Source organism: Pongo pygmaeus, chromosome 15, assembly GCF_028885625.2.
Source record: "Pongo pygmaeus isolate AG05252 chromosome 15, NHGRI_mPonPyg2-v2.0_pri, whole genome shotgun sequence".
NCBI lineage: Eukaryota > Metazoa > Chordata > Mammalia > Primates > Hominidae > Pongo > Pongo pygmaeus.
Genome location: NC_072388.2, coordinates 25046660 through 25061862, shown reverse-complemented (window position 1 = coordinate 25061862; position 15203 = coordinate 25046660). Strand labels below are relative to the sequence as shown.

Sequence of the window (15203 nt, the reverse complement as noted above, 5' to 3'; positions counted from 1 at the left end):
TTGACTTTCTGTCTCGTTGATCTGTCTAATGTTGACAGTGGGGTGTTAAAGTCTCCCATTATTAATGTGTGGGAGTCTAAGTCTCTTTGTAGGTCACTCAGGACTTGCTTTATGAATCTGGTGCTCCTGTATTGGGTGCATATATATTTAGGATAGTTAGCTCTTCTTGTTGAATTAATCCCTTTACCATTATGTAATGGCCTTCTTTGTCTCTTTTGATCTTTGTTGGTTTAAAGTCTGTTTTATCAGAGACGAGGATTGCAACCCCTGCCTTTTTTTGTTTTCCATTTGCTTGGTAGATCTTCCTCCATCCTTTTATTTTGAGCCTATGTGTGTCTCTGCACGTGAGATGGGTTTCCTGAATACAGCACACTGATGGGGCTTGAGTCTTTATCCAATTTGCCAGTCTGTGTCTTTTAATTGGAGCATTTAGTCCATTTACATTTAAAGTTAATATTGTTATGTGTGAATTTGATCCTGTCATTATGATGTTAGCTGGTTATTTTGCTCGTTAGTTGATGCAGTCTCTTCCTAGTCTCGATGGTCTTTACATTTTGGCATGATTTTGCAGCGGCTGGTACCGGTTGTGTCTTTCCATGTTTAGCGCTTCCTTCAGGAGCTCTTTTAGGGCAGGCCTGGTGGTGACAAAATCTCTCAGCATTTGCTTGTCTGTAAAGTATTTTATTTCTCCTTCACTTATGAAGATTAGTTTGGCTGGATATGAAATTCTGGGTTGAAAATTCTTTTCTTTAAGAATGTTAAATATTGGCCCCCACTCTCTTCTGGCTTGTAGGGTTTCTGCCGAGAGATCCGCTGTTAGTCTGATGGGCTTCCCTTTGATGGTAACCCGACCTTTCTCTCTGGCTGCCCTTAACATTTTTTCCTTCATTTCAACTTTGGTGAATCTGACAATTATGTGTCTTGGAGTTGCTCTTCTCGAGGAGTATCTTTGTGGCGTTCTCTGTATTTCCTGAATCTGAATGTTGGCCTGCCTTGCTAGATTGGGGAAGTTCTCCTGGATAATATCCTGCAGAGTGTCTTCCAACTTGTTTCCATTCTCCCCTTCACTTTCAGATACACCAATCAGACGCAGATTTGGTCTTTTCACATAGTCCCACATTTCTTGGAGGCTTTGCTCGTTTCTTTTTATTCTTTTTTCTCTAAACTTCCCTTCTCGCTTCATTTCATTCATTTCATCTTCCACGGCTGACACCCTTTCTTCCATTTGATTGCATCGGCTCCTGAGGCTTCTGCATTCTTCACGTAGTTCTCGAGCCTTGGTTTTCAGCTCCATCAGCTCCTTTAAGCACTTCTCTGTATTGGTTATTCTAGTTATACATTCTTCTAAATTTTTTTCAAAGTTTTCAACTTCTTTGCCTTTGGTTTGAATATCCTCCTGTAGCTCGGAGTAATTTGATCGTCTGAAGCCTTCTTCTCTCAGCTCGTCAAAGTCATTCTCTGTCCAGCTTTGTTCCGTTGCTGGTGAGGAACTGCGTTCCTTTGGAGGAGGAGAGGTACTCTGCTTTTTAGAGTTTCCAGTTTTTCTGCTCTGTTTTTTCCCCATCTTTGTGGTTTTATCTACTTTTGGTCTTTGATGATGGTGATGTACAGATGGGTTTTTGGTGTGGATGTCCTTTCTGTTAGTTTTCCTTCTAACAGACAGGACCTTCAGTTGCAGGTATCTTGGAGTACCTGGCCGGCCGTGTGAGGTGTCAGTCTGCCCCTGCTGGGGGGTGCCTCCCAGTTAGGCTGCTCGGGGGTCAGGGGTCAGGGACCCACTTGAGGAGGCAGTCTGCCCGTTCTCAGATCTCCAGCTGCGTGCTGGGAGAACCACTGCTCTCCTCAAAGCTGTCAGACAGGGACATTTAAGTCTGCAGAGGTTACTGCTGTCTTTTTGTTTGTCTGTGCCTTGCCCCCAGAGGTGGAGCCTACAGAGGCAGGCAGGCCTCCTTGAGCTGTGGTGGGCTCCACCCAGTTCAAGCTTCCAGGCTGCTTTGTTTACCTAAGGGAGCCTGGGCAATGGCGGGCGCCCCTCCCCCAGCCTCGCTGCCGACTTGCTGTTTGATCTCAGACTGCTGTGCTAGCAATCAGGGAGACTCCGTGGGCGTAGGACCCTCTGAGCCAGGTGGGGGCTATAATCTCCTGGGGCACCGTTTCCTAAGCCCGTCGGAAAAGCACAGTATTCGGGTGGGAGTGGCCCAATTTTCCAGGTGCCCTCTGTCACCCCTGGAAAGGGAACTCCCTGACCCCTTGCGCTTCCCAAGTGAGTCAATGCCTTACCCCTGCTTCGGCTGGCGCACGGTGCACTCACCCACTGACCTGCGCCCACTGTCTGGCACTCCCGAGGGAGATGAACACGGTACCTCAGATGGAAATGCAGAAATCACCTGTCTTCTGCGTGGCTCACGCTGGGAGATGTAGACCGGAGCTGTTCCTATTCGGCCATCTTGGCTCCTCCCCAAAACCATAACTTTCACATGAGTTTTTGAAAACTTGAATCAATATGGAACAGCCTTTGGACATGAAGTTGTTTTGTATTGTTTTATTTGGTTTCAGGTAAAAGCCATAAATATATTTCATTCATTTGGGGAGGGCAGCTGAAAATTATGAATAATGTCCCTCTAATTTTATCTTTTAAATATATATATATTTTGAGACGGAGCCTCACCCTGTCACCCAGGCTGGAGTGCAATGGTACAATCTTGGCTCACTGCAACCTCCACCTCCCAGGTTCAAGCGATTCTCCTGCCTCACCCTCCTGAGTAGATGGGATTACAGGTGCGTGCCGCCATATGCGGCTAATTTCTCGTCTCTTTAGTAGATACAGGGTTTCACATGTTGGCCAGGCTGGTCTCAAACTCCTGACCTTGTGATCCGCCCACCTCGGCCTCCCAAAGTGCTGGGATTACAGGTGTGAGCCACTACGCCTGGCAATATTTAATATTTTGATGTCAAATTAAAGCATATTTTCACTAATGAAGTCTTTGTCAAAATAAAGTATGTAACTCAGGATTAGAAGGTAGGGAAGGAAAGAGAGTGAGAGGGAGAGAAAGACAGAACAAGGAAATTGTCAATTTTGTTATGAGCCAATGCTAAGAAATTGTTAAGTTCTTATGAAACAAAAGAAATATTGCAGAGCCACAATTTGATTTCTAAAGGCATATCAAGGATATCACATCTGAAATGTACATGATAGTGGAGCAGCAAGGACAAAACTATGGATTATATTATACCTGGCGCTCTACGTCAGCCCCAGGAGTAGTCACATGAGATAGACCAAGCATTTCTATTCTACCCAGGCACACCTTGATAAGACAGAGTAGCAAACTGAACCATGTTAAAAATAAATAATTTCCAGGATATCAGTCCTAGACTTTTTTTGAGAAAGACTTAGGAAGTAGAGAAATTATTGTAGTGTACCTGATTGGTTAAGAACAAACATTTAGCTATGCAAAAAAATATTCCTGTAAAATATATACAATGTGAACTCCATCAATCTTTGAAGAACTATGTTGCAAGTCATTTTACACAATGAGGGGATTGGAGAAGAATGTGAAGAGAGGAGAGAGAGAGAGAGACTGTTTTTGACCCTGAGGGCAAGTAGATAGACATATAAGTTTAATATCTCTATATTCAGGCAGAACTCTATGTGTGATTGTGTTGAACTTTATAGAAAGGTATCTCTAATAGGCCCAGCAATACTATACCAGGGCTGGAAAAGATATCAGCAAACATTTAACTTCCCCTTCTTTTTGTAGGCAAGTCTGCTTGTAAATTAACAAAAGAAGAAAGCTCTGCAATCCTTTTTGAAAGTTATTGGGAAAAAATATTCTTTGGCCATTCTTTGCCATTTCAAATTAAATAAAATATATTTAGACATGTACTCACTTTGAAAAGTTAACAAGGTCATTGAGAAGAGGGCAGGGATCTGAAGAAATGTATATTTTATGTATGCAACACCTGGAAGTCAAGTATGGGCTGAATGCTTTCAGTATGATTAAATAGTACAGTGAGAGTTAAGTAAAAATAGTTTGAGTTCACCTATTTCCTATGCAAAAGTAACCTTATCAACTTAATTGTAGAGTAGTTTATTCTGCATTGCAAGAATTTGAGACATTTTTAAATAAATGGATAAATGAGTGATAAACAGCATCAAAGATGGAAATGCATCTCTCATCTTTATACAACTTACCCTATTTCTTTATGAAATCAATACTATATGTGTTAGGGTGGGTGTATGTGTGGTTAGACCCTAAGTTGTCTTTTTTTTAATAAAATGCAAAGATTTATGAAACTAATTCTAGATATTCAAAGGCTGTTATAGGCCAGGAGTGGTGGCTCACGCCTGTAATCCCAGCACTTTGGGAGTCTGAAGTGGACAGATCGCTTGAGGTCAGGAGTTCAAGACCCGTCTGGCCAACATGGTGAAACCCCATCTCTACTAAAAATGCAAAAATTAGCTAGGCACGGTGGCATGTTCCTGTAATCTCAGTTACTCGGGATGCTGAGGCACAAGAATCGCTTGAACCCAGCAGGTGAAGGTTGCAGTGAGCTGAGATTGTGCCACTGCAAAAAAGCTGGTGTAAATTTGAGGACTCTAAAAGCAGATATGTCATAATTATTAGTCCTATGACACGGTGATATATTATATCATTTTGCAACACAGACTATGGAATTGCTAAGATCTGGGTTCCAGTACAAGACCAACAATTATCAGCCATGAGTCAATAGACAAATAACATTCTCTGACAATCAACTTGCTCTGCTATAATATCGTTACTATAACTAATTTATAGTCTTTTATTGTAAGTATAAAATATAGTGTTCTTAAATATTAAAGCTATTAATTTGTAGTATTAATCCATAATCTGTATTGCATGTTTGAGACACTTCCATCTATGATGTACATGCATCATCTCCTCAACTCTTTCCTCCACACATTTGTGAGATGCCCTAATTGAGTACCTGACAGGTAGTGGACCTTTAAGTAATGACAGCAGTTATTGTGTGGAGGAATAGACGTGAGCTTACAAAGACACTTTGATTACACAATGAACAACTTAGAAATATTTTGGGGAAAAAAAGTAGAAAGCAGATATGAAACAACTGAGCTGAAGTCAATACACTAACACTGCTCTCATTGTTTAGCTGTGTAATGACAATTAACATGCTTAAAATATGATTATAAATATGCATATTGGATCTAATTATCAGCCACATAATCATCTGTAGCATATGGAACAGGTCATGAAGAAAACCAAAAAGATGATTACAGAGCTAAGGAATAGTTCATATAAAAAGGTTCAGTAGAGCTGTTTTTGTTTTGTTTTCTTTTGTGTTTGGTAACAGAGAAACTAGGATGCAGAATGACTTGACTGACACAAAAGCTATATGTCTAATTTGTCACTCTTCATACAGACTAAGGAAGTTTTATTCAGGATGACAGAATGAAAATTCTTCCTGAAGTTGATAATGCATAGTTTTTAAAAGGCTATAATCTTTTTGAGGGTAGGAAGAGGATCTTATTAGTTTTGCATTCTTGTACCTGGTGTACACTAAGTGTTTAAAATGTATTTATGGAGGGGAAAAGGAGAGAGTTAGGGACAGAGAGAAAAGAGAGAGAAATCCCTTCCTGATGCTTGGCTAGAGAATAGGGATAAAATTGTCCAAATTCAGGCTATTAATTGAAAATGTAACTATTCATGTGAATTGCCTGATATGCTTCTTAAAAGTACAGATTACCAGAATAAAATCCACAGAATTAGAAATCGGAGTAGTTTTTAAAAGAAAGATTCACAGGTGTTTCTAATATTCCAGATTTGTACCCCATTAGATTAGGTAATAACGTTACTGGGTCAGAGTTCCAAATTCCAAATTCATTTGGAGGATGAGATTGGTCCTCACCTCAGATCTTTGGTAAGGAGCACAAAAGTTGGAGTTTTGACAGACATAGTGACTAAGACACTTCTACAGTATATTTCTGTTAAACTGGAGTTAAACTAATTTCAAAATCCTTATGAAGAAATCATGTTCAGTAAAATGTATAGCTTGACTGGCCTCATCCCTTGTTCTTAATAGAAGAAAGCTATGAGAAACAGAAATGAAGCTTTCTCCCTCTATGTATCTGTGAGTCTTCCAAGTTAAGAGCTCATACTGAGCTCTTAACTTGCAACTTAACTGGGCTTACAACGTCAGAGGTACTTGTACTAAGCGGAACAATCAAACCTTTTTAAAAATCTTCAGCCCTTTCCACATGTTCAGAAGCAACCTCTTGTTTCTCTATAGCAATGTGAGGTTCCTCTTGGATTATCAAATATAAATATGCATCAGGGTCAGGCCAATTTGCTAACAGTGGATGTGCATTAGCAATTTCAATACAGCATATCAAAATATATGTATATAAATGTTAAATAAGACCAGTCATTTATATTATACCCCCCATAGGCTACTCAAAATGAAGAGTGTTGCATCATGAGAAGGGGGAAAAGCAATGTTGCCAAGATTGCTTTTGTTTTTTTACCAACATGTGATTAGTGACATTTCTGCAGAGACATCTCAGGGGTGTAGAGTACACTTGGCCTAGCAGATAGGATGCCTTTTTACTATTTTTCTCTCTCCAATAGACAGAAGGTTTAGATTAGTGAAGGTGCATTCTTCTTAGATAAAATACTTTCTGTACTTAGTCCAATGGCATTCATAATTCTGAATTTAGTCTGTTCTCTAAAGTTCTTCAGAGAAGATCAAAATTAGGTAGACCACTGTCAAGCACTTTGTGATTCAGCACAACACTAACCAATCTTACTTTTATAATGTTTGATGTGGAATGTTTCAGTAAACAGAAATTGTATTTAAACTAATACACTCTGCTATATAAGCATCACTTTCTTCTAAAATATTTACCATCAGATACACCACCATTACCAACACTATTTTAATTACCTAAGCCAGAGTTATCTCAAAAAGGTCAGGAAAAATGAACCACATCCCTAAATTGATGGCATATATATATATTATATATATAATATATATAATATATATAATATATATAATATATATAATATATATATATATAATATATATATATAATATATATATATATATATTTGCTTCTAAGTAGCTTCTACCTAAAGATCTTTGACATGCTTAGTATGCTTCTCCCAGAGGATTTAGTAAAAGTGAAATTAACTGCAGATACTAATTTATGAGATATCAAATTCATATGTATGTTGTATTTGATTCATTTATATAAGTTTCACATTTTTTTCAAGGCAGCAATACCAAATGAAATATGTGATACCATAGTTTGAATCTAGACTCTGCTATTGACTTACATAAATGTGTTGGGCAAGTTGCTTAATTGCTCTGAACTTCAGTTTGTTTGTGTATAAAATGTCAATAATGTCATTCTACATCATGAGGTTGTTTTAAAAAGCAAACAAAATAAGGTTTTTAAAATTAGCTCAAGTAACACATGGCATATAGTATGCAATACATTTTTCCATACTTTGTTTTATATGCCCATAGTTTAAAGTAGGTACTTGACAAGTAGTGCTTGTAGTTGTATATCTTGGGCTAGCATAAAATTATTTTCCATTTCTGAGCATTTATTTAACTGAGTGTCTTATCTAAATCTCAGGTTCTAAAGAGATACAGTCTGGATCTTGAGATGGAATTGTTGCATCTGTCTTCTTATCAATTAGAAAAGCCAAATTAGTTTAACAACTATCAGAATCGTGAAACAACATTCATGAAGGATAAGCTTTAAAATGCCTACAAGAATATAAAGAGGACTTACATAATACCTTATTAGGGTGGCAGTTGTCCATAGAATAATACAGTAGATGATAGAGAGAAATGGAGATGGGCAATCTAGTTGTTTTCAAAACTGGAAATAAGTATATTCTGCTTGAAATATTTTCTGGAAAATACTGCAGGGAAATTAATAAAAGGAATACTTAGATGAAAAAATATATGAGTCCTAATAATCTAGGTACCTAAAGAGCAAACAACAACAGTTTGTATTCACTTATAAATCCTCACTGCCTACTGAAAACTCTCAGAATAACTACATTAGCAAAATGGAGAAAAAAATATCTGGATATCTGGATATCAGTACAATCACTATTTGAAAAAATGCCCAGATGAGTTGTTATTAAACTGATCCACACCAACAGGAAAACTATGAAGCCATATATGTTAAGAGTGTCTGGCCTTGCTTCACTCCTAATAAACATTTTGGCCATCAATTTGAATATAGGTTAAGAAGTAATAATGGCAATAATAATGGCATTTATTAACTCTCAGCTATGTGCTACAGCACCTTGCAAAGTATTTTTTCTGTATTATCTCTGTGTTACTGATAACCATTCTATGAAATACATACTATTATCCTTATTTCTTACAGATAAGGAATTTATGCTCAGAGAGGTTTAGTAACAAATTCCAAATCTTAACAATTAGTTATATTTTTAGGCTTGGAATCCAGGTTCATCTTACAATAATGTCACTTGAGTAATAGTCTATACTCTCTCGCTCTCTCTCTTTCTCTATATATATATATATATATCTATGCATATATATATATCTATGCATATATATCTATGCATAAGCATAGATATATATATGCTTAATTAAACTTGCAGAAGTCAAATCCAGCAGGTAAATGAATACCTCGATAGCTTGGTATGGAAGATGGTGTTGGACCTCACCAAGAATCAATAATTGCCCTATCCTACATCTATGCTCCAAACTTCAACTACACAACTCAAGAAACGGACAGAGGTGATTTAGTGGCAAGGGCTCACTCTGTGTATATGAATGTGTATGTGAAAATATGTGTACGCGTGCTTGTGTGCTGGACAGAATTACTTGCTTTGGAAGAACATGAGTCTCCTCTTTCTGAAAGGATTCAGATCCAGGCTGGATGAAAGTCAGGAACTGTGGCTAGAATTTAAGCACCAGATGGATGTATAGACTGAACATTTAAGTGTATTTCCAACCCTAATCTGCTGTCATGCTGCATTCAACTGTTCAAATAAAAACAATTCAATGTGGTTAGGAGAAGAGATATAGGGAAGTATATATTTCTAGTATCTTTAACTTGTAGTGAATAGTTGGAAAATCCATCAGAAGTGCAAAATCATATCTTGACTGACAAGCCTCACCCAGTGCACACCTCAGGCAATGTTTTCGTGTCACTGAGAAACAAACTGGCCCACCCAGAAGAGAGATGCCTAGAAGCTTGAAGCCTCACTGGAGAAGTGAGCAGTCAAAGGGAGCTTGTCACCACTGATTAGCTGAAAACAAAGAAAAAAAGAGAAATAAACGAAGATTTTTTTTTGCCAAGATGGATATGATCCACCGGCTGAGCTCTACAGCTGGAGGGTAAAGGTAAGTTACCATAGTCGGCAATAGTCACTTCTAGCTGGAGTTGGAAACAGTCTGTAGTATAAAAGCAGGCAAAGGGGAGCACCTTTCTCTTCCCTGAAGGGATTTCTGGCTAAAGGAATACTGTCAGCCGCCTTCTGGGGTCCCTCCCCCGAACATATGTGGACTCTGATTGTAGGCAGCCAACCTGGGCTTCTCTCCAGTCAGGGGCATATGGTGAGGTCACAATGGCTGAAGGGGATGAGACAGAAGACGATTGATTTCAGAGCCAGAGAGAGTAATCCCATCAAATGCAGGTGCACAGAAATTAGGAGATCAGAACAGCTCCTTGCATTTCTTGCTACATTTCCAGTATTTTCCCATTCCCTTGCTCAGTGCCTTGTCAGCAAACCTAGAACTGAGGGTGTGATAAGAGAGGAGCAGAAAAGTAAGACTGAAATATTGGCAAATACGACTAAGAATTTTGCAGAATGCAATAATTGTTTTAAACAGAACAGCAGTATATGGTTATCAAGGCACCAAGGAATAGCACTGCCAAGAATTTACTGAGCAGTAGGGCTTCTCTGACAGGAACTGCGCAGCAATGTTCTCCCAGCAGCCTGACGTCATTCTGCATTGGTTGGAGTGAGACTGGGCAGAGCGTGGCTGACGCTGACAGGAAAGAGATTATGCAGGTATGTGAAAGTAAGGGTACATAATTTGCACACAGTTCCTCATGAAGTCAGGAATTACGGTTCAGATGAAGGTTGCAGCTTTCTTGTGGCACAGAATTCAGCATATAAAATACGTTTTATACCAGGAAGTAATATGTTGCAACTTTGATCCAATTCATCACCCACCTAAATCCATTAGGAAACAAATGAAACAGTCTAAATAAAGAGACTAGGCTAATTGAGGTTAGGATTTCCAGAACAGAAAGAGTTGAGACTCTAATTAAAGAAGCTTCCTAACCCCATACGTGAAGCAAAGGAGCTGAAACAGAAAGGACATGAATTCCTTCTGTTGTGCACAACAATAGCACCATCTGACAAGTCAAACATCTGTCCAAATGACCAAACATATGCACATCCCAGTTTAAAACGACAAGACATGCACACTTAATTTAGAGGTATCTGAAGTATTATGTGAGCCTAAGGGAAATCCAGAGAGACTGGGATAGAGGGAAACTAGTGCCAAAGCTTTGGAATTCCCCTTAAATAACAAACAAAAATATCTTGGATTTTTGCATTCCTGAAGTAAAAAATAAATATCAATATTAGAAAAACAACAAACATGAAACTCGTCCCCTGATACTTATCAGGAGAGTTGGCCTCAATATTATTGCTCTCCATGATCTAGTGTCCAAAAAAGAAGTACTGGTTGTTTTTATATTTGTTTACTTTGCAACCCAATGCATTTGTTCAAATCCAAGCAGAATCTACATTTTCTCTTTTGTTTCAATGGCTAACCAGCCAGGTAAACTAATTGTTCTCTGCTATTAAATCAAAATTAGAGTTAGGAACAAAAGCCAAAGTAGCATAGTTAACGAAAACCCACCGATGTTTACAGTCATTAGATGGCACAGAAGAACCTATGGTTTATTAGGAAATGTCACCTGCCAGAAGCTAACATTTAGACCAAGTCTTATATCACTGTCCTGGCCAAACTATGACAAAGCGAAGAAATTGCTTAAGCAAAAACAAGGACAATAAAACAAAGGTTTTCTAAATTACTGTTGCCCGTGTCATTAAATTTCATATTGTGCATGGAATATAAATACATCACTTTGTTCTGCATGACAAGCAGAAGTGAGCATTCATACATTACTCAGCCACTTAATTAAGTGCCTGGGATATTTGCAGTTAGCAGAAACTAATAAGGGAATCACATTTAAATTCAAATCACTCCTCAGGGTAGCTGTCTGCAACATAAGCAAGGCTTACTGGGTAGATGTTCCACTAAATGCTCCGCTAAAAGCTTAGACTCACTGTATTTGTGAATAAAGAATAATTCTACTTGTGATTAAAGGTGAGAATAAAATAAACAATTCTGTTAGGGATATTTGAGTGACGTTTTATTTCCCCTGTTTTAAATAACCATTTCGTCTATTACTTTGTCTCCCAGAACAAGGGTATGATTTAGGGCTTTGCTAGCTTAGAGCAGGAGGTTCCATAAAAAAACAAATGACGAGGCTGACCCTTTCCATGGCAGCCTTTCAACAGACCTGACGGTAACATTCCCTGCCCCACAGACAGTAAACAACAAAATTAGAAAGTCCCCATTGAGAAAAAAAGCAAACAGGAAACAAAGTGATGGAGGGTCACAGGAGGCAAAGAACGGGGAGGAGAGAGGAGGGATTCACATATTTATAGCAAGAAGCCAAGGACCCAGTATTCCCAACTCTGAGGAACTGCTCGTGCTGTAGCCATTGCCCAAGACTGGGTTTATTTTTAGCCATTCTTCTTTATAAATTTTAACTTTTCTGGACTAAAACAATCCCATATGGTTTCAAATCTGCCCTTGATTCCAAACAGCCCCCACACCGAGCTTCTTCAAAATTTCAAAGCCATCTGGTCACCGTTGGTACAAATGACCTCTCGATATCCCTCCTCATACAAAGTGTGTTTTTTTTCAGCTTCAGGAAACTGGACTCTCAGGGCCCCACACAATTACAATTACTGAGGGCAGAGGTAAAGGTACACAAAAGACCCCATCACTTCAAGAAAAAAGCATGCTCTAATCCAAGGTACTTATAGAAAAGTGAGTAGAATAGCTTAGATGCAGATTGTATACCTTTGTTCCTTTACTGAGAGAAATTACATAATTTCACCTGACACCACGCACCATTTTGCTACCGGAAAAAATAAACTCCTAAATTCCAGATTGCAATCCCAAGTTGAAATAAATTAAACTCTAATATTTTAACATTGCATTTAGACTGAACATAATATTTTTGGTTAGATAGAAATTTGGCATCTTCTGCAAGTCATAAAATCTTTGAAGCATAAATTCTGATCATCACAATAGGTACTGTCACACAGCATCACCTCAGATATTGTCAAGGTACCATCTGGCATTAGTTATACAGCAGTGGATAGAAAAGGTGTAGGCCTAGCACCCAATTCTTAAAAGTGTGGGAGTCAGTACTCATACCAGCATCAAGAACCAGCACAAAACAGCTCCTATGTAGAGTATATACACAGAAAAAAATGCTTGAGGATTTACATAGGGAACCATCATCTTAGTTCTATCTGTAGAGAAGACAGGGAGATTTAGTTTTTAATTATATATCCTTTTATACAATTTGAATTTATTGCCATGTGCATTCATTAGCTTTGTTAGAAGTAGTAATTAAACAATAAAAATTAAGTTTGCCCACAGCTTTTCAATTTTTCCCCAATAATTTCTCTCTAATACCTCAATCTGAAAGTAAATTTCACTATTCAAACACATCCACTGAAATCCACCCTACCATTTTAAATAACAACCTTCTCAGTTCAGAAGCACAATCTCCCCCTCAATATTCCAAATGAAGTGCTTTGATAGGTATGCCCTACTTAGATTCATCTGAGTCCTGATGCAAGTGTTGAGGATGATCTCTTATCCAGAACACGTATTTGATTCTTTGGTGGAATTATTTTAGACACTTGAATATTTAGGATAGATGTTAAGAAGCTGAAGAGTCTAGTATCATAGGCTAGCTACTATAACAAATAATGCCAAAGATCTGAGAAGATTACTACACAACAAAAGTTTATTTAGCCCTAATGTCACACATCAATGTGAGACTACTTAGAGGCTCTGCTGTATAAAATTAGAGTCCAGTTTCCTTCCATTGTGACTGTATAGCTTGGACATATTATTCTAGGTCCAAGAGTCCTCCACACCCAGCCAGCAAATTAACAAGGAGAGAGCAAGAAGCATAGTGTGAGAGGTTTTACGAGCCAAGCATGGAATTGGCATTTGTCACTTCTAACTACATTTCATTGGCATCATCCCTTCCCATGTGACACCCTATCGGCAAGAGAAACATAATTTAAGTATTTTCTCAGGAAGGAAAGTTTGCTGAACACCATAGTAGATCAGATCCTTCTAATTTCTTCATTCTCTCCATGCACCCATACCTTTGCCATGTGACTTTGCAGTACCTCTCAGGAGAGTGAGCAATATCTATTTCCCCATCTCAGTGATATTGGCTTTGGCCACAAAATTTGCTTTGTCAGTGGAAAATTAGCAGAATTGCCCCAGTCACTGAGCCGCCGCCGAGGACTCAGCAGCCTCCCCCTTGAGCCCCCTTGCTTCCCGACGTTCCGTTCCCCTCTGCCCGCCTTCTACCGCCGCCGCCGCCTTCCGCAGGCCGTTTCCACCGAGGAAAAGGAATCGTATCGTATGTCCGCTATCCAGAACCTCCACTCTTTCGACCCCTTTGCTGATGCAAGTAAGGGTGATGACCTGCTTCCTGCTGGCACTGAGGATTATATCCATATAAGAATTCAACAGAGAAACGGCAGGAAGACTCTTACTACTGTCCAAGGGATCGCTGATGATTACGATAAAAAGAAACTAGTGAAGGCGTTTAAGGAAAAGTTTGCCTGCAATGGTACTGTAATTGAGCATCCGGAATATGGAGAAGTAATTCAGCTACAGGGTGACCAACGCAAGAACATATGCCAGTTCCTCGTAGAGATTGGACTGGCTAAGGACGATCAGCTGAAGGTTCATGGGTTTTAAGTGCTTGTGGCTCACTGAAGCTTAAGCGAGGATTTCCTTGCAATGAGTAGAATTTCCCTTCTGTCCCTTGTCACAAGTTTAAAAACCTCACAGCTTGTATAATGTAACCATTTGGGGTCCGCTTTTAACTTGGACTAGTGTAACTCCTTCATGCAATAAACTGAAAAGAGCCATGCTGTCTAGTCTTGAAGTCCCTCATTTAAACAGAGGTCAAGCAATAGGCGCCTGGCAGTGTCAATCCTGAAAGCAAGCAGTACGGTCATGTTTCAGCCAAGCCCAGAGCCCTAAGATCACAAACAACTATGGCCGGAACCTCCTCGGCTCTCCCTCTGCAGAGTTCCCTACCCTAAGAGAATGTTACCACCTGAACAGTCCTCGGTGAGTCTGAGAGGAAAGGATGGGGTAAGGCAGAAGCACCAGCTGTACTACTAGAAGGGAGTTTTTGGTGGTAGATCCCCTGGTGTCTCCAACCTGACCAGGTGGACAGAGCTCAAAGAGGCCCTCTTCCTGCTAGAGAGGTTATAGGACATCTGGCTTGCCACAAAGGTCTGTTTGACCAAACATAACCTAGCTAAGGGATGTCCAGACATCAGAATGTGAGGCCAACCTTCTATCAGAGTTAAACTTTTGACAAGGGAACAAATCTCAAACTGATCCATCAGTCATGTAGCTAGCTGTAGAGCTTGCAACTTAATAGCAGCAGCTGCCCAATGACATGTGAAGTAACAGACTGGTTTTTGGTTTTTTTTTCCCTTCAGTTTTAATGTTATGTGTAATGTATTTAAACCCTTATTTAAATAAAACTTGTTTTCAGAAATAAAAAAAAAAAAGAAAATTAGCAGAATTGACAATAGCAAATGTTTTAAATGTCCTGAGCAAGTTTCACCTTCCCTTGCAATTTGTTCCCTTAACCTTGAAAATAACAAGCCTCAGGAAGGATGAAAGATGTGAAGTAGACCAAAACTTGTGCAGACATGAGTTTGAAGCCACAACCAGTGAACCCACATTCTGAGACAGAGCCACGCAGTGTAGACCATCCTAGATCAGCTAAACCACAAGTGGCTTGCTGGCCTGGTAGGTGAGAAACAGTTTGCTGCTGTAAGATG

General features: G+C 39.2%; 1 protein-coding gene and 1 long non-coding RNA gene across 2 annotated transcripts in view; one reads left to right on the top strand and one right to left on the bottom strand.

Moving 5' to 3' along the window:
- LOC129012568 (uncharacterized) overlaps positions 1–9561 on the bottom strand; it is a 47713-nt gene extending 38152 nt beyond the window's left edge. Inside the window, exons 1-3 of the long non-coding RNA XR_008493643.2 lie at positions 9400–9561; positions 9165–9296; positions 7803–7928 (exon numbers count right to left, since the gene is read on the bottom strand). This is a non-coding gene — a long non-coding RNA (uncharacterized LOC129012568). The remainder of the gene's footprint in view (positions 1–7802; positions 7929–9164; positions 9297–9399) is intronic.
- Positions 9562–13613: 4052 nt separating this feature from the next.
- LOC129012567 (eukaryotic translation initiation factor 1-like) lies at positions 13614–14272 on the top strand. Its single transcript, XM_054448348.2, has one exon. The coding sequence runs from the start codon at positions 13756–13758 to the stop codon at positions 14095–14097; it is 342 nt and encodes a 113-aa protein (XP_054304323.1). The 5' UTR covers positions 13614–13755; the 3' UTR covers positions 14098–14272.
- Positions 14273–15203: the final 931 nt, after the last annotated feature.